At 43.3% G+C, this 19850-nt stretch overlaps 2 protein-coding genes across 4 annotated transcripts in view; both read left to right on the top strand.

Annotated features, from left to right (window-relative positions):
- Positions 1–19850, top strand: part of LOC310632727 (uncharacterized protein) — a 474991-nt gene that overhangs the window by 129404 nt on the left and 325737 nt on the right. The window lies entirely within an intron of this gene.
- MED16 (mediator complex subunit 16) overlaps positions 3653–19850 on the top strand; it is a 30475-nt gene continuing 14277 nt past the window's right edge. Inside the window, exons 1-11 of one of the 3 annotated variants that reach the window (XM_083379627.1) lie at positions 3877–3890; positions 6637–6808; positions 7767–8000; positions 8896–9003; positions 9903–10072; positions 10425–10856; positions 12888–12993; positions 14444–14599; positions 16033–16244; positions 17446–17652; positions 19159–19369. In XM_083379627.1, the coding sequence (XP_083235753.1) occupies positions 8907–9003; positions 9903–10072; positions 10425–10856; positions 12888–12993; positions 14444–14599; positions 16033–16244; positions 17446–17652; positions 19159–19369 (1591 nt within the window). In that variant the 5' untranslated portion in view covers positions 3877–3890; positions 6637–6808; positions 7767–8000; positions 8896–8906. Of the gene's footprint in view, positions 3891–6082; positions 6190–6636; positions 6809–7766; positions 8001–8895; positions 9004–9902; positions 10073–10424; positions 10857–12887; positions 12994–14443; positions 14600–16032; positions 16245–17445; positions 17653–19158; positions 19370–19850 lie in introns of those variants that run through there. The other 2 variants (XM_083379626.1, XM_083379625.1) reach the window with 2 other exon arrangements.

Here is a 19850-nt window from a genome sequence, read left to right as displayed (position 1 = left end):
CTTCTTCACTTGCCCTCCATCTTTCCCAGCATTACGCTCTTCTCCAGTGAGTCCTTCCTTCTCATTAGGTGGCCAAAGTATTTCAACTTCAGGATCTGGCCTTCTAAAGAGCAGTCAGGGTTGATCTCCTCTAGGACTGACCGGTTTGATTGCCTTGCAGTCCAAGGGACTTACAGGAGTCTTCTCTAGCACCATAGTTCATAGGCCTCAATTCTTTTGCGTTCAGCCTTTCTTATGGTCCAACTTCCACAGCCATACATTGCAACAGGGAAGATGATAGCCCCGATTATACGCACTTTTGTTGGCAGGGTGATGTCTCTGCTTTTTAGTGTGCTGTCTAGATTTGCCATGGCTTTCCTCCCCAGGAGCAAGCGTCTTTTAATTTCTTGGCTGCATTATGTAATTAGAATAGAATATATAATATTCTTTATTGGCCAAGTGGGATTGGACACACAAGGAATTTGTCTCTGATGCATATGCTCTCAGTGTACATACAAGAAACAAAGTGATGTCATAAATCATAAGATATAATCATAAATCATAAGATACAACCAACAAAGTGATAGTCATAACATACCAATAGGAACAGGTAGTAGGAAAAATGAGGATAATAGTGATACCACCCTACTACATGGTTAGATATCCTTAGGCATATTCAGTGATGTGGAAACTGAACTGAAGAAGCTTCTTGGATGAGAAGCAAAACATCTTCAAGGAAAAGCAGTGGCCTTTTGAAAAAGCACCTTTGGGTCTTTGAGCCTAGTTGTTTTGGCAAACAGCGGCTTCCTGAGGGGAGAAGTTGAAACAGTTTATATCCACGATGTGGGATATTTTATCATAAATTAGCAATATTGCATCACATCTGAAGTTTTTAAAATTAAAATATATTTAAAATTGTTGAAACAAAATATTTGCTATCACACCATCATTGTGCTTACTATAACTACCATTAACATGAATATTTCCTTGTACTGTATAGGAACCTGGATCTTTTCGTCATATAACAAAGATAAATTCTGAAATCTGTTTAGGACAAAAACAAATTAGAATTATATATTTATATAAACTATAGTATTCGTATTATATTTATAAACTTTTTAAAAAGGCTCTTATTGCATTAATGAAGCATAATCATAATAGAAGCTCGATCTACTGTGACATCAGAGATGAAACAGTAACAAACATTTTCTATACTTGCATCTGCCAAGGCTGTGCCACACAGAGGCCGGTCGCCCTGCCTATTTAACTTATATACCGAGTACATCATGAGAAAGGCAGGGCTAGATGAATCAAAAGTTGGAATTAAGATTGCCAGGAGAAATATCAACAACCTAAGATATGCAGATGATACCACTCTAATGGCAGAAAGTGAAGAGGAACTAAAGAGCCTCTTGTTGCGGGTGAAGAAGGAGAGTGCAAAACTTAGGTTGAAGCTTAACATTAAGAAAACCAAGTTCATGGCATCCGGCCCTCTCAATTCTTGGCAAATAGATGGGGAAGAAATGGAGGTAGTGACAGATTTTATTTTCCTGGGCTCCAAGATCACTGCAGATGGGGACTGTAGCCAAGAAATTAAAAGACGCTTGCTCCTTGGGAGGAAAGCCATGGCAAATCTAGACAACACACTAAAAAGTAGAGACATCACCCTGTCAACAAAAGTGCGTATAGTCAAGGCTATGGTCTTCCCAGTTGCAATGTATGGCAGTGAAAGTTGGACCATAAGAAAGGCTGGGCACCAAAGAATTAAGGCCTTTGAACTATGGTGTTGATCAAGTGAAGTACTAATACCACTTTACAATGCTTTGGTAAGGCCACACCTGGAATACTGCATCCAGTTTTGGTTACCACAATGTAAAAAAGATGTCAAGACTCTAGAAAGGGTACAGAGAAGAGCAACAAAGATGATTAGGGGGCTGGAGGCTAAAACATATAGGGAACGGTTGCTGGAATTGGGTATGTGTAGTTTAATGAAGTGAAGGGTGAGGGGTGACATGATAGCAGTGTTCCAATATCTCAGGGGCTACCACAAAGAAGAGGGAGTCAAGCTATTCTCCAAAGCACCTGAAAGCAGGACAAGAAGCAACGGATGGAAACTAGTCAAGGAGAGAAGCAACCTAGAACTAAGGAGAAACTTCCTGACAGCTAGAACAATTAACCAGTGGAACAACCTGCCTCCAGAGGTGGTGAATGCTCCAACACTGGAGGTTTTTAAGAAGAGACTGGACAGCCATTTGCCTGCCTGAGCAGGGGGTTGGACTAGATGACCTCCAAGGTCCCTTCCAACTTTATTATTATTATTATTGTTATTATTATTGTTATTATTATTGTTATTATTATTATTATTATTATTATTATTATTATTATTATTATTATTATTATTACTCCTGCGAGTCCCTTGGAATGCAAGGCGATCAAACAGGTCAGTCCTAGAGGAAATCAACCTTGACTGCTCTTTAGAAGGCCAGATCCTGAAGCTAAAACTCAAATACTTTGGCCACCTAATGAGAAGGAAGGACTCACTGGAGAAGAGCCTAATGCTGGGAAAAATTGAGGGCAATAGAAGAAGGGGATGACAGAGAATGAGGTTAAAGAGGAAATGTACTAAAATATTTGTGAAACAAATGTATTCTTGTCCTTAGAACAGACGCTGATCAAGGAAGCTATAATCCTGTTAGCGTAACTGCACGTATTCCCCGGTGACTGTCTTAAAGAGGAATGTACTAAAGTCCTTGTTTAAGCAAACATAGTCTTGTTCTTAAGGCAGATGATGATTGGGATAACCATATCCTGTCTGTGAAACTACACATACTTCATGTAATTTTCTTTTGTAAACTGTTGTCTGATAAGAATGTGCAGGATGTAACTTTATAAGTAACAATGTAGAACAATGTATAACTAGGAATTAGAGGTGTATAAATATGTCTGCTCATGAGCCCTTCGGGGTTCAGACCTTTTGCTTTGTTTAAAGCCTTCTGAACCTGCGCAATAAACCTTTCCTTTCCTGAAGAGCTGGCGTGAGTCTCTTCTTTCTACAACAAGGTGGCTGGATGGAGTCACTGAAGCAGTAGGCGTGAGCTTAAATGGACTCCAGAAGATGGTAGAGGGCAGGAAGGCCTGGAGGAACGTTGTCCATGGGGTCGCGATGGACAACAATAGGAACAGATAAATTGCAAATTCCAAATGTTGGTCACAACCTGTCCTGTTTGGAGAAGGTATTGATTTATGTAAAAACCTATGGTGTAAAAATCTATTTTATGGTAGTGAAAGAAGGCCGCTGAGGTTGCAAAATATGGAACGCTTCACGAATTTGCGTGTCATCCTTGCGCAGGGGCCATGCTAATCTTCTCTGTATCGTTCCAATTTTAGTATATGTGCTGCCGAAGCGAGCACAAACTTAGCTCTATCCTGTGTGGTATATAAAGCTTTAAATCTGTATAATTACTGTGTTATGGTGAGATAATGTGAACTGCAAATATGTCTTATTATCTTTATATCCATGTAGAATATTCTTATACCTCTATGCTTATTAAATTTTAGTATTACAATACATTAAAAAAATTTTTACCAATAAATTATCTGATTTGTCTTTCTCGGGGTGCATGATGGGAAAGGACGTATGCAAATATGCGTCCCTTGGGTATCATCGCGGAAGGTTTGGGTAGCAATTAAGATCAGAGGCCCTCATTCTTACTAAGATCCCCGAAAAAGAAACAGAAATTTGAGTTTTCGCAGCAAAAGAGGCTTGGGGAAATTATATTTTTCTCTGGCATGAGCTTTTAAAATATTTTGTTTAACTGACACGAGTAACAGGCACTTTATTAGATAGCATTAATAAGAAAGCCCAAGTTTTGGCGCATGCGCATGGGAGCTGGACTGCATGGGTGGTTGCGGTAAGTAGGGGGGATGTGGGAGAGTTTATTTGGGGAGAACGGGGGGGGGGAGGAAAAGCAAGCAAGAAAACTAAAAACCTAAACATTTTAAAGCTACTCTCGGGGGATATTTTTGCTGCATAACTTGTATTTCCAGAGTAATTTTCCCCTTTGCATCGTTTGATGAGGCATTAATATTTTAGGGCCACTACATAGTATACAATGCAGTGATTGCTAATTTGGGCTATTGGTAGCTTGTGGGATGCCATGGATTTAATATAACTTGAGTTTAGCAAGCATTTGATAGTGTGTCCCGTGTCATTTTTATTGGCAAGCTTAGATCAATGTGTAATCTATTAAGGAAAACACAAAGGTACCTTCAAAACTGTATTCAAAGAGTAATTGATAGATTGATTGGTTGATTATACACCATCAAGTCACTGTTTAGTCTTACAATCACAAAATAGACATTGTATTTTTAAAATCAAATTGGAATATGGCATTGAATGGGGAGTTACAGATTTGATCCTGGAACTGGTAGCCATCAACATTTTCATGAATGACCTGAGTGCACAGAAGGCCTCTCATTTAGGGCCATCATATCTAGGGCTAGGCTCCAAAAATCTAGACTGGTATTTCTCAAACCTGGTGACTTTGAAATGTGTGGAGTTCAATTCCCACAATTCTCCAGCTGTGAGATATCAGGTAACTGGCTTAGTAGCGATGCATTTTGAAAAGATTTTTGGAATTGTCACTGATCTTAAACTGAATATGCTTCAGCAGTGCAACCTAGTTGAAAAAAAACGGGAAAATGCAATTTCGGGCTGCATTGATAGAAATACAGGTTCCAAATAATAGCAAATGCCATTTCTATGATATAGTGCATAGCTCAGACTCCCCTTTTGAGTGTTGAGTTCGGTTCTAATCATCCCCTTTTTAAAAACCCAGAGCGATTGTAAAAAGTTATTGTAAAAAGTGTAGGTATAATTGGGGAATTGGAAACAAGGCCTTCATGAGGAGCGATTGAGGAAAACAGATATATCTAGCTGGGAAAAGAGACAGCTAAGGAAAGGAAATGATAATGCTATTTAAGTACTTGGAGGAAAGTTACAGTGACTAAGATCAAGATCTCTTCTCATTCTTCCCTCTATTAGGGACACAAAATACTGGAAGAACTTTCTAACATGAACCACATATTGACAACTAAAGCAGAGTCATGGTGGGATGTGTTCAGGCAAAGGCTGATCAGGGAGTGCTTTAATTTGATGCTAGGGCTGGTTTTGATTGCCTAATTAGCTGCTTCTGATTCTTGTTTTGTATGAACATGTATGTCTTAATTTGTATATCTAGTTGTGATAAATGCAATTTAAAACCATTAATGGCATTCAGTCAAATTGCAACAAGGAGGAGAAGTAACAATAGAAGAAATTATTTGTAGCTCAGGAGTCCTAAGCTTGGTGGTTTTCTTGCAGACATTGGATAATGAAATTACTTTAGAAAACAGCCAAAGTTAGAGGGCACTAAGGATTCCAAAGAGAAGTAAGATTCATTTTCCCAATATCTACAGCCACCTACAAAGATTACATATTACATATTCTTATGTTGTATGAACATAAGATTGCATAGCATTTCCAGATTGCTATATATTTCAAAAGCTCCATTTAAAAAATAACATATTATAAGCCTGCCTCAGTAGCATTTTTTTCCATCATTGGTTCAGTTAATTCAGTTGGTCCATCAAATATATTTGAAAACTTAAATACCTTCTAAAGCTCTTAGGGTTTATGGGGTTTAAAGGGTATGACCAGTTCTTTCCAATTTTTTCACCTATCATTATGGCCAGCCAGAGGTGATCCAGCAATTCATAGTTGTCTTGGAGGGGAAGGCAGGTGTTGGAGGCAAATCACAAAAGAGCATTTGGCCCCTTTTTGATATGCATCTTCGCTCCTTTCGTGGCGATCTAAAGACATTCTTATTCGAACAAGCCGGCCTGGCCTGATGTGGGATTGGTGGGTGTTTTTTTAATTGTTATTTTAATATTTGTATTTACTGTTTTTAGTGGGCATATATTTAATTCTTTTTTAACTTTTGTAACTTTGTATTTTTTATTCTTGCCCTGTTCACCGCCCTGAGTCCTTCGGGAGAAGGGCGGTATATAAATATTATTAAATAAATAAATAAATAAATTGTTTCACATGCAGATATGAAAAGATGGAGCTTGCATTGTGACAGCAGGATGATGCTTTTCTCCTTTTGACAAAAATAGAGGACTTTTTAGAGGCCTTTGTAGACTGCCTGGATAATTTGAAAAAAAGAGGAGGTACGGTAAATGGAGGCAAAGTTAAAAGGGGGGAAATGTGAATTTATTTCACATCAGCTCCTTTGTCTTTGATTTAATAAGAAACTGAACTAAAAAGAGACTATCGTTCCAGTTGACCCTACTTGGAAAAAAATCCCAACTCTACCAAAAACACATGATTTGGATCATGATGGGCGTCTGATGGAATAAATGTCAGTAAGAGTGGGAAAACGTTTGCTGCCTTGTCTATGTGTTGATGTTCCTTCTGCCTTGTAGATGTGGAACAGCTTACTGGTCCCCTTACCTTTTGTCCAAACTTGATGCTTGATTTCTGTACGTGCAGAATATTGCAAGCAATCTATTTTAAGAAGGAGCAGGGGATGGCTGCTGTGATTCCCTTTGGTTTATCAGCTGGTACCTTCTTCTTTGTAATAGTTATGGCAGCTTCCAGTTGCAATTTTCTCCTAGGTAGCAGTTCCCTGCTGCTAAACTGAGGAAGGTACAATGGATCTGGCATATGTCTGTGAGTGGGAGAAGCGTCCAAAGAGCAACCACTGCCCATCCGTTCCATTGGTCTGCGCCTGGTCTTGTCGCAACTTGATTGCTTTCACCACGGACCTCAAAAATGAGGAGGAAAAAGGTATTTCCTACTGTGTTGGCTTCTTTGCTCTTGACGTTGCTCTTAATATATTCTGAAATAAGAAGATAGTTGCTGCAATTGTTTTAATAGTTTAATATTGTTTTAAGGTTTTAACCAGTTTGGTCTAATATTTAAGGCGCCAGGGTAGAAGCCAGGAGACTGACATGCCTTACGGTGAAAACTGACTAGGTGACTTTGCATCAATCACCAGGAGGTTGGGAGTTCTAGTACCACCTTCGGCATGAAAGCTGGCTGGGTGACTTTGTGCCAGTCACTCTCTCTCAGCCCAACCCACCTCACAGGGTTGTTGCTGTAAAGAAAATAGGAGGAGGAGGAGGAGGAAGCATTGTATGCCACCTTGAGTTATTTATAAAAATAATAATAAAGGTGGGATACAAATAAATAAAAATTGCTCACAAAAAGGAGGAAAGGATTATTCAGTATATTCATGGACTTGATTTTATTTTTACAAATAAAGGCAGGGTATAAATAGATAAGGGACGCGGTGGCTCAGTGGATTAGGACGCTGAGCTTGTTGATCAGAAGGTCGGCAGTTTGGCGGGTCGCGTGACAGAGTGAGCGCCTGTTACTCGTCCCAGCTTCTGCCAACCTAGCAGTTCGAAAGCACGTAAAAATGCAAGTAGAAAAATAGGGACCACTACGGTGGGAAGGTAACAGCGTTCCGTGCGCTTTTGGCGTCTAATCATGCCGGCCACATGACCACAGAGACATCCTCGGACAAGCGCTGGCTCTTCGGCTTTGAAATGGAGATGAGCACCGGCCCCTAGAGTCGGAAACGACTAGCACGCTTGTGCGGGGGAACCTTTACCTTTTTATAAATAAATAAGTAAGAGAATATGAAGAACTGGACAATCTTGCACCAAACATAGGGGTAAGCCCATTAAATAGCCTCAATCTGATAAATGGTGAATTTATTTCATTTTCTTGGATTTCACAGAGAATTGGACAGATTACATAAATTCATGGCTGGCTCAGGGGAGCCTCCAGAGACAACCTGCTCTTGAATCCTAGATGGGCAAGAGACCATAACTGTTGCTTTCCCCACCTTGAAAGGTTTTGGTGCCGAGGTCAAGGATCCAGGCTACTGGAAAGCTTCAAGTTATTTTGAATACAGGTTCTCCTCGACTTACCACCACGATTGAGCCCAAAATTTCCGTTGTTAAGTGAGAAAGTGCGTTTTACTCCATTTTACGACATTTCTTGCCACAGTTGTTAAGTGAATCCCTGAAATTGTTAGTTACCCGGTTGTGAAGTGAATCTGGCTTCCCCGTTGACTTTGCTTGTCGGAAGGTTGCAGAAGGTGATTACATGACTCCGGGACACAGCAACCGTCATAAATATGAAGCAATGGCCAAGCATCTGAGTTGTGATCACATGGCCATGGGGAGGCTGCAAAGGTTGTAATTGTGAAAAATAGTCATAAGTTACTTTATTCAGTGCCATTGTAACTTCGAACAGTCACTATAAATGAACTGTTGTAAGTTGAGGACTACCTGTAGTGCAATGCAGATATGGGGATCTAGTGTGGAAAATCTGCCCATTATTATTCTTTCTTCATTTAGAGCTGGAAGTGAGTCTAGAACAGGGGTGTCAAACTCAATTTCATTGAGGGCCGCATCAGCATTGCGGTTGCCCTCAAGGGTGTGGCCTGGGAGGGCGTGGCCTACTGGGTGGGCGTGGCTAGAGTGCGTATGGCCTACTGGGTGGGCGTGGCCAGCTCTACCTCGTTTGCATCAAGGGTGCCTATGGGGGCCTGGGCAGGAGTGGGACAGATCTGAGGGTCTTTGGCGGAAGGAGGGTCTCTGGGCCAGGGCCAAGGCAGTGGGGGTCGTTCCCTCACTGTTTCCAGGATGGCTTGGCGGGCCACATGAAACCACTTTGCGGGCCGGATCCGGCCCCCGAGCCTTGTGTTTGACATGTCTGGTCTAGAATCTCCCTCAGTCTTAAGTTCATTTACTCTACCAGATCTCCAAGCAGCTGCAGTGTTAATTCTCAATAATATTTCCTCCCCTCTGCTGCTTTCTCATCCATTTATGTCACTTTTCTCCTTTCATTTCCTTCCTCAGACCTCACCCATATGATCCATATCCTTGACACGGAACATCCGTGGGACGTCCACTCCATCAATTCTGGACACATTGAAATAATCACCTGCTTGGAATGGGATCAGTCAGGTAAAGGAGGACAGCTTGGTGTACCTGGTTCGTTTCGTGTCACTTTCAAATCAAAAGTGTCTCCAGCCCTGAGTTGCCTGGAAAGATCTTAGCTTCCCCCCACCCCCCAAAAAAACTTGAAGTGTCAAGATGAGTTGATGAAATTGATATTAAAGGCTGGTACTTTCCAGATTTCTTGGAGAGAGTGTCAGGATGAGGAAGGGTGGTTTATATTATCAGACACTCAGCTGATCTTGGCTGACTCCAGAAGCTATTTGAATTGGAAACCACCAGGAAATTCCATGACTGTAGAGTATTCACAAAATACACTAGAAGAAAGCATGGACAAACCATGTCTGGGTTGTTGCCAAGATGATTACATGGCTTGTCCATATAAAGGGGCATGAAATTGACCTTGATGAAGGAATACAAGGTTCATTAAGAGATAATAAATGACAATTCAATCCTGGGAGGGAGAAGAGGACATGAGGAAGACACAAAATAACCCAACTGTTTAGTATAAGAGGGTGCAAGGAAACTGCCAGCCTTTCAAGCTTCTGCTGTTATAACCTATGATGGTAAAATAACATTTCATTAATCCTTGTGTGGTCTCTTTCATGATATTCCCTAAATCAGGGGTAGGCAACCTCGGCTCTTTTATGTCTCATGGACTTCAACTCCCAGAATTCCTGAGTCAGCTATGCTGACTCAGGAATTCTGAGAGTTGAAGTCCATGAGTCTTAAAAGAGCCGAGGTTGCCTACCCCTGTCCTAAATCAAAGAGTTGGCAGTTCCTAAAAGAAACTTCAAGGTAACATTCAAAACATGCGAGATCAGTTAATTCCATTTTACAGCCAGAGAATGGGCCTGTCATTCCCTTGATTGGTATTCTGACTTCATTTTTTTTTTTTTTGGCTGCAGGATCCAGACTTCTGTCTGCTGATGCTGATGGGCACATCAAATGTTGGAGTATGATGGACCACCTGGCCAACAGCTGGGAGAGTGCGGTGGGCAGTGAAGTGGAAGGAGACCCAGTAGTGGCACTTTCTTGGTTGCACAATGGGGTGAAACTTGCTTTGCACGTGGAGAAGGTAAGTAGGTTTAATGAAGGGTTGCTTTCCTACAGGTAGTCTTCAGCTTACATCCATTTGTTCAGTGAACGTACAAAGTTCTGGTTCTCGTAACTTGGGTGCGGGGCTTGTGATGGCAACATCACAGTGAGCTATAGTCACACGATTGCCACTTACAACCTTCTCTGCCAGCTTCTTGCAAGCAAAGTCAATACTGCAACAGTCGTATGAAAAAATAGTCATCGGTCACTTTTTAAAATGCCACTGCAACTTTGAATGGTCACTGAATGAATGGTTGTAAGTGAAGGATGACTTTTAGTATTCTTGACAATCAGCTGTCTCCTAAATAACGTCTGTTTCCTTCTGTCCATAGTCTGGAGCATCCAATTTTGGTGAGAAATTCTCCCGGGTCAAGTTCTCCCCATCGTTGACCCTCTTTGGTGGGAAACCCATGGAGGGCTGGATCGCAGTGACCATCAGCGGGCTGGTCACCGTCTCACTGCTGAAGCCCAATGGACAAGTGCTGACCTCCACGGAGAGCCTCTGCCGCCTGCGCTGCCGGGTGGCCTTGGCTGACATTGCTTTCACCGGTGGTGGCAACATTGTGGTGGCCACGTCAGATGGCAGCAGCGCCTCTCCAGTCCAGTTCTACAAAGTCTGTGTCAGTGTGGTGAACGAGAAGTGTAAAATTGACACAGAAATCCTTCCCTCCTTGTTCATGCGCTGCACCACAGACCCAGCGCGGAAAGACAAATATCCTGCAATCACCCACTTGAAATTTCTAGCTCGGGACATGTCTGAGCAGGTGAGGTCCTTGGGTTTTCCTTCTCCAGTCCTTGCCGCCTCTTCCTTCTAGCTCTGTGGTGGCAAACCTATGGCACGGGTGCCACAGGTGGCACGCAGAGCCCTCTCTCTGGGCATGCCCACTGTCACCCCAGTCCTGGGCCTTCAGCTGGGTTTTATAAAACCTTTTTGCTTTAGGCCTCCACCGCCCTGTGCAAAAAAAAAAAAGCTTCAATCAATTTCAACTCACGGGGAAAAAAAAGACTCTCAAAGTTGGAATTGATTGTACTTTTTAGTCCTACCCAGTCTGCCGTTACCACCACAGCCACGCCCATCCGATGGGCCACGCCCACCCGGCACCCAACAATATATAAGTGGGTTTTGGGTTGCAATTTGGGCACTCGGTCTCTAAAAGGTTCACCATCACTGTTCTAGCTACTTGGCCATGTCCAGGTTAGCCAACAAAAGACAGATCCAATAGTGAAGAATCTGGAGAACTCTGTGTAGAAACACGGAAGGAGTGGATATTGTTAGTCCACATGGAAGGATATGATAGCAATGTTGCATTTACAGGTAGACCTTGAATTACAACCCAAAGATGCAACTGGACTTTTATTTTTTTTCTGTGAAGATGTTTTGCTTCTCATCCAAGAAGCTTTTTCACTTCTTCAGAACTGGAAAAGCTTCTTGGATGAGAAGTGAAACATCTTCAAAGAAAAGCAAACTCCAGTCACCTCTTTAAAAAGCACCTTTGGGACAACCATGACCTGGATGGCTAAGAATCTCCATAGACATTTGGTTAGCGATTGCTCAGACTTACAATGGACTTCCACAAGAGCACATATGACCTGGTTCTGAAGTTCCGATGGGTGCCCTCCACCCCACGTTCATATGATCACATGTACGCTCGGCAGCTAGCTTACATTTATGGCCGTTTGTAGTGTCCCATGGGCCTATGACCATATTTTATAATGTTTTTGCCGAAAACTAGCATTTACTTCTGTTTTTCGTAAAACTGGGTTATAGCAAGAAATGGGTTCATTTAATGACCACAGCGTTTGCTTAATGACTGCAGCAAAAAAAGTTGTGCAATCTGTTCTGTCATGTGGGTGTGCCATTTTATGACCATCACAACTTATGACCATAATAAGCAGGCTCCATTAGAGTTATAAGTCGAGGGCTACCTGTATCATGGAAAAAGAGCAGAGAATTGCTTTCATCCCAAGAGCTTCATTTCCTTCATGGATTATCTGTGGAGAATGGTTATATCTTGGAAGTCAGCAAAAGCCATAGTTCAGCACGTACAGAGCTTATTCTTCACGCAAGTGCATGCATGCACGGAGACATGAACATATGCACTCCCTCACACACATCTACCCATATATGGAGGTGCTCTCTTCTCGCAGTAATCTCTGCCTTTCTCTAATTTCTTCGAATTTTAAACAGCTGCTGGAGCTGAGATTAGGCATTCCAGAACAATGTTTTTCAAACTTGGGGACTTTTAATACATGTGAGCTTCAACTCTCAGAATTCCTTCGCCAGTCAGCATGCCAGCTGGAGAATTCTGGGAGTCTAAGATTCACACATCTTAAAGTTCCAAGTTTGAGAAACGTTCTAGATCATGGCTGTCAAACTCGATCCTGTCACGTAATTTATCATGACATATCGTGACTTTTTTTGCCTTTGCGGAGCCGGGGTAGGCGTGGCCTGCATGTGACTCATCCAGTTTGGTACCCCTGTTCTGGATGCACAATGAGCAAATGGGGGGGAGGAGTTTCCAGTGAACTCTGAAGCAAGTGGCAGGTGAGCTGCATCTGGATCAGTTTCCCACTCCTAGAGCACAACCGTGGGAAAGGAGATTAGGCCTGAATCCACTTGCCTTTATCCAGTGTGGTCTTCCCAGGTGTTTATATTACATGCCTCTGTAGTTATATACTAACCCAATGTTTCATAACCTCAGCAAGCTGTCTGGGGAACTCTGGGAGCTGAAGTCCATGCATCTTAACGTTTCTAAGGTTGCTAACATTGTTCTATCCGGCCTTCCCTCCTCCAGATGCTGCTGTGTGCCTCCAGTCAGAACAGTAGCATTGTGGAATGCTGGTCACTCCGGAAAGAAGGACTGCCGGTTAACAACATTTTCCAGCAGATTTCCCCCACAGGTGAGTCAGGTAGCAGATGTAGAAAGAACTCAGCAGAAAATGGCTTCTTCTCATTTGGTCAGATCGGGGAGTTTGAAACCTGTAAACTGCGATTCTAGCCCAAGAAATGAGGCAGGAAAAGCATAGGCAGAATCTTGGGATCAGGACAAAGTCTTCTGGGGATTGGCCCAAAGTCACCCAACCAAGCAGAATTAGAACTCAGTGTCCTAGGAATTGGCCCAGTCACCCAGCCAGCTTTCATGCCTAAAGTGGGACTAGAACTCACAGTCTCCTGGGAATTGGCCCAAAGTCCCTAGCTGTTTTTTTATACCTAAGACAGGATTAGAACTCACAGTTTCTTGGGGATTGGCCCCAAGTCTCCCAGCTGGCTTTCATGCCTAAAGCAGGATTAGAACTCACAATGTCCTAGGAATTGGCCCAGTCACCCAGCCAGCTTTCATGCCTAAAGTGGGACTAGAACTCACAATCTCCTGAGAATTGGCCCAAAGTCCCTAGCTGTTTTTTTATACCTAAGGCAGGATTAGAACTCACAGTCTCTTGGGGATTGGCCCCAAGTCTCCCAGCTGGCTTTCATGCCTAAAGTAAAACGAGAATTCTTCTTCTCCCATATGAATAACTTGTTTTTCGTGGATGTGGTTGTGTTGCCAATGAAAAAAAATGCTCTTTTCTTTCCAGCTTTCCTTCTATTTATCTCCCTTATTATAACTCATTTCTTTCCAACTTTCCCTCTATTTATCACCCTCATCCCAGCACAGCAGGAGCAAATTTTCTAACCAAGAGCAATCAAACCCACAGATGATGTTTAATTGTTGTGTTTGCACAGGAAATCACCTGGCAACAGATTTTCATCACAGCCATTTCCCTTTGGAAATGAGCTTCTTTTGATTCTTCCTCAGGCGAGAAGTCATTAAATTGGTACATCTTGACTTGGCAAATTCAAAGCTGAATTTCTGCTTCTTTTGTTTAGAAACAATACATTTGATAATGGTTTGAGGAAGGCCTTAGTATAATTTTGAAAAAAAAAATCTAGGCGACCTATGTGTAAAATACATAGATTTTCAGACCATGCAATATTCCTTCAGCCGTGGTGTCTTAGGAATACAAGAAAACTCTAGTTTTATATGTGTATCTTAGTTCAGTTTGCTTTTCTGAATGCAAAATAATTTATTTACCAAATTTATATGCCACTCATCTTGCAATAGAAGGTGACATAACACAGTCTCTTCCAAACCAGGCCTCTCCAGAAATTTCAGGATTACAGTTCCCTGAATTCGGAGCAGCCAGCACACCCAAAGAATTCTCAGTATCCATGCTGCTCGGAATTCTGGGAATTGCGGTCCCAAACGCATCTAGAAAGTTGTAGTAATCAGATCGTGCTAAGCAGAAAGGAAGTTCCATTACCAAATGCTTTTTGCAGTACTTTAATTATCCTCTTCCTCTTATTTCTAAGTTGGGGACAAGCCGCCGATGATCTTGAAATGGCGGATCCTTTCAGCCACTAATGACCTGGACCGAGTTTCTGCTGTGGCATTACCCAAACTGCCAATTTCTTTGACTAGCACCGATTTGAAGGTAGCAAGTGACACCAAGTTCTACCCTGGCTTAGGTGAGGAAAGTTTTTCTTGGATGTATAGTCTTACCAGATATGGAAAAAAGCAACAACTAGTGCTGTGTTTGACGCAGTCGTTACAATGCAGTATTGCAGGGCAATTCTGCTCACAGCCAGGAGTTTGATCCGGACAGGCTCAAGGTTAACTCAGCCTTCCATCCTTCTGAAGTTGGTAAAATGAGGACCCAAATTTTGGGGGGCAATATGCAGACTCTGTAAGCTGTTCAGAGTGCTTTAAAGCAGAGGTCCCAAACCCCTGGTCCGCGGCCTATTCTGAACCTGGCCACAAAAGTGATGAGGGATTGCACACATCAAATCATCCCCTCTTCCCCTCCCCCCACTTTTGCCGGTCTGCTGAGCCAGAAAGATTGGAGACAGATGCTTTAAAGCAGGGGTGTCAAACTCAATTTCATTGAGGGCCGCATCAGCATTGCGGTTGCCCTCAGGGGGCCGGGTGGGTATGGCCTGGGTGGGCGTGGCCTACTGGGTGGGCGTGGCTAGAGTGCATATGGCCTACTGGGTGGGCGTGGCAAGCTCTACATTGTTCGCATCAAGGGTGCCTATGGGGGCCTGGGCAGGAGTGGGACAGATCTGAGGGTCTCTGGCAGAAGGAGGGTCTCTGGGCCAGGGCCAAGGCAGTGGGGGCCATTCCCTCATTGTTTCCAGGATGGCTTCGCGGGCCACATGAAACCATTTCGCGGGCCGGATCTGGCCCCCGGGCCTTGTCTTTGACATGTCTGCTTTAAAGCACTATGGAGTAATATATAAGTCTAAGTACTCTTGATATTGCTAGTGTGATCCATTCTTGGAAAGTTCCAAGGTTCCCTCATGCCAGTTTCAAAGCTGGACCTCCAACTTCCTGCTCTGGGCCGCAGGGGAGTGACCAATGGTACTTCAAAACTAGGTCATAAGTAGCCCCCCCACCCCTCCACCCCCAGATAGCTCCATCAGAACTTCAAAGGGCCGCTAAGGCGACCAGTCCTAAGTTGAGAACTACCTGTACACCGAACTGGCTCTCATAAGAAAATTACAAATGCCTACAAAATGGGCTATCAAGCCCTGGGAATCATAGCTGCAACTTTTTCTGGTCCTAATTAGAACTTTATTTAGTAAGTACCATTTAGTAATTTGCCACTAAGTGGTGAGGAGAAGTGTCTCCCAAGAGTGATGTTGGATTGGCTTGCTCGGGGATAAAACATTAGAACAGGGGTAGGCAACCTTGACTCTTTTATGACCCGTGGACTTCAACTCCCAGAATTCCTGAGCCAGCTTGGCTGGCTCAGGAATTCTGGGAGTTGAAGTTCACGGGTCATAAAAGAGCCAAGGTTGCCTACCCCTGCATTTGAATATCCCAGGAGGAATGCAGCCTGCTTCTCTTTGTAAAACATTTTTTAAATCCCCCCTTTTTTTGCCTCCCACCTCTGTTCCAGGCCTGGCGCTTGCTTTCCATGATGGCAGCGTCCACATCATCAACCGCCTCTCCTTGCAAACCATGGCGGTGTTTTACGGCTCAACCTCTCAGCGCCCGGTGGATGAGCAGACCATCAAACGCCAGAGAGCTTCCGGCCCTCTGGTCTACTTCAAAGCTATGCAGATGTCTTGGACTTCACTGGCCTTAGTTGGGATCGATAGCCATGGAAAGGTACGTTTTGGGGTACAGAGTAAGATCCCCTCAGTATTTAAAACAGGGAGGCCAAGAAAGATTCTTACTTGAACTCCTCAAGTTATAACCGTTTGTTTGATGACCATTCCAAATTACAATGGCCATGAAAACAGGGAGTTATGATCAGTTTTCACACCACCGTTGCAGTCAAAATTTGGGCAATTGGCAAGTGGCATGTATTTATGACAATTGCACCGACCTGGGGTCATTTGATCACCGTTTGTGACCTTCCCAGCCAGCTTCGGACAAGCGAAGTCAACGGGGGGAGTCAGATTTGTTTAACAGCTGCATGATTCACTCAATAACTGAAATGATTCATTTAACTGTGGCCAAAAGGTCATAAAACGGGGCACAACTCACTTGAAGGAACTGCCTTGCTTTTAGCAACAGAAATTTTGGGAACAATTGTGGTCGTTAGTGAAGAATGACTTATAGTTCCCCTTTTTTCCAAGACAAAAACGTAAGAGCTGGATTGGATCATAAGACAAATCTTCTCACTGGCTTCCAGATTCAAAGAGCAGACAGCCAAATGTCCCCAAGGCAGCGGGCATCTCTGTCTCCCTGTGTTGTTTTTCACCCAGGCATTTCACTTTTGTGAGCTGGTACTTCCTGTAGTATGAAGATTTTATTTGTCTCCGCAGCGGGGTTTCGAATGATAAAATTCGATCTGTACATTAACAGGATACATAAACTGCTTCGGTCTGTTCTGATTGGAAAGGCATATTAAGCCAGCAAATAAGCTTATTTGCTCCTTCCACTATGAATCCAAGTAACCTACTTTTGAAGGTCTTTAAACTATTGGCTATCCCTACAGCTTGTTGCAGCGAATTCCATAAATAAGTCCAAAGTTTTGTAAAGTTTTGTTGTGCATTTAATTGGAAATTCTTTCATTTTCTCTGAGACCAACCTGGGCAAAACAAAGAATTATTGCCAAACTTGGGAGGCCAGATAACTCAAACAAATGAATCAAGCTACATAGTCGGGCAAGCAATGCTGGCAGCTCCCTGATTCAAACGAGCAGAATCCTGGAATGTGCCAAGCATTAATCTTGCCAAAGGGAGCTTTGAAAAAAAAAATCACTGAGCAGGGACCCCCGCCCCTGCCCCCCCCCTCGAAGATGGAGGTAATTGACTTCCTGGTTGCATCCAACGTGTCATTTCTGTCCCCTTGCTCTTTGCAGCTTAGCATGTTCAGGATCTCTCCCTCCATGGGTCATGTTCTGGATATGAATATTTCTCTCCGTCACTTGCTTTTCCTATTGGAGTACTGCATGGTGACAGGGTATGACTGGTGGGACATCCTGCTTCACGTCCAGCCTGGCATGGTGCAAAATCTAGTGGAAAAGCTGCATGAGGAATACATGCGCCAGAATGCCGCCCTGCAGCAGGTGAGTTCCCATCTTTGAAACATATATTCAATTTTGCAGCTGCTAAGACTGTTGGCCGAGCAGGCTCAAAGATAGCCAGGGAAATGATTGAAGCCTGGGAGCCCTTTGTCAGTCAACAGGAATGCTGATTTACCAGCAGCTTATCAGGTACTTAGGAGCTGAGGGGCTTGCAAACACAAGGGAACAACAGTCAATCGCTGTTCCTCAACAGAGAACAGCAACAAAGATGATCAGGGGACTGGAGGCTAAAACATATAAGGAACAGTTGCTGGAATTGGGTATGTCTAGTTTAACAAAGAGAAGGGTGAGGGGAGACATGATAGCAGTGTTCTAGTGTCTCAGGGGCTGCCACAAAGAAGAGGGAGTCAAGCTGTTCTCCAAAGCGCCTGAAGGCAGGACAAGAAGCAACGGATGGAAACTAGTCAAGGAGAGAAGCAACCTAGAACTAAGGAGAAACTTCCTGACAGTTAGAACAATTAACCAGTGGAACAACCTGCCTCCAGAAGCTGTGAATGCTCCAACACTGGAAGTTTTTAAGAAGAGACTAGACAGCCATTTGTCCGAAATGGTATATAGGTGACTTCCAGGGTCCCTCCCAATTTCATCATCATCATCATCATCATCATCTTCATCATCATTATTACACCAATCAACCAATAGGAAGGCACCCACATAAATTCGATTCACAGAATAGCCCAAAGCACATATTCCAGTATTCCCTGAGGATGGGTCCCAGCACAAATCCGAATACCTGGAGGACTAAACCTCTGGTCCCGATGACTGACCTTCCTAGAGCCTGGGATATGTATATTTACCTTCATTTGCAGGTTCCCATCTTGATTCCCACCTGGAATTCCGCTTGAAAGTAAGTCAACCTTCCCCCTCTCCTCCCATAGTCATATGACCACATTTCGGATACTTGGCAGCCGGCTCGCATTTACAACCAGTGTCCTGTGGTCACATGACCACAAGTTGCTGCTATTTTTGCCCTTTTTTAGGAGGATGGACTTGCTTAATGACCATGTTATTCACTTAATGACTATATGATTCGATCTTACAGCTTCACGATTAGCCTAATGTCTGCTGTAAAAATGGTCGCTCGCAATCAAGTGCCTCAACGTAACAACTGCAGCAACTTACAACTGAAATTCCATTTGGATATGGAATTTGTAGTCATAAGTTGAGAACTATCTGTATAGGGCTTTTTAGATAATAATTGAATTGTACCTGGAAGCTGATTGGGGTGAGAGGAGGGCAGTGCAGCTCACAGAATAGTGGTGCTACCTGGGCATATAATGGTGCATGGACTCAGTCAACTGTTGTGTGTTTAAACCATGGTTTCATTGGGGTTAAATCATGGTTAGCCAATTGTGTTTGGAGTAAGCATTTTTGGGATTGGGGAAACTTGAACGGCTAGAAGTTAAACCACAAGTGAATCGGTGTCATGTATTTGTTGACTTCAATGTGTGGACCTCCTCAGGGGTGATCACGTCCCTCCTTTGACAGGTCCTCTCCACACGCATCATTGCCATGAAAGCCTCACTTTGCAAGCTCTCCTCCAGTACGGTGGCAAGAGTTTGCGACTACCATGCTAAGCTTTTCCTGATCGCCATCAGCTGCACCCTGAAATCCCTGCTCCGGCCCCCAGTCCTCAACACACCCGACAAGACTCCTGGGGACAGGCTCACTGAGATCTGTGCCAAGATCACTGATATAGGTATGTTCAAAGGGGCTGATGCTCTCTTGGTCTGCTAGATTTTCTAAAGGAGAAGAGGGAAAAAAAGCTCATTTTAAAAGTTTTTTTCTATTTTCAAAGCTGTCCGTGTATGGTGGAAGAATCAAAATGTTCAAATGGTGGCTGAGCTCCATGACTGAAGCCTTCTCTGTTAATTGATGGGCATCAACGCACACCCAAAGGGCAGAACTTCAATTGCATTGCCATAGCCACCATCTTGACATTTTTTTTTACCCTCAGGTAGACCAGTGTTTCGCAACCTTGGCAACTTTAAGATATACAGACTTCCCCAGCCAGCATAGCAGACTGGAGAATTCTGGGAGTTGAAGTCTACATATCTTAAAGTTGGAAAACACTGCTGTAGTAGACATTCCTTCTCTCTCTCTGTCTCTCTCTCTCCCTCCCTCCCTCCATGCTATACTCCTACTTGAAGGACAATTTCATAATTAAAGATGATATTTCT

Source organism: Vipera ursinii (assembly GCF_947247035.1).
Source record: "Vipera ursinii genome assembly, chromosome: 1".
Classification (NCBI taxonomy): domain Eukaryota; kingdom Metazoa; phylum Chordata; class Lepidosauria; order Squamata; family Viperidae; genus Vipera; species Vipera ursinii.
Note: the sequence above shows the minus strand (reverse complement) of the source record. Positions and strands in the feature narration are given on the sequence as shown.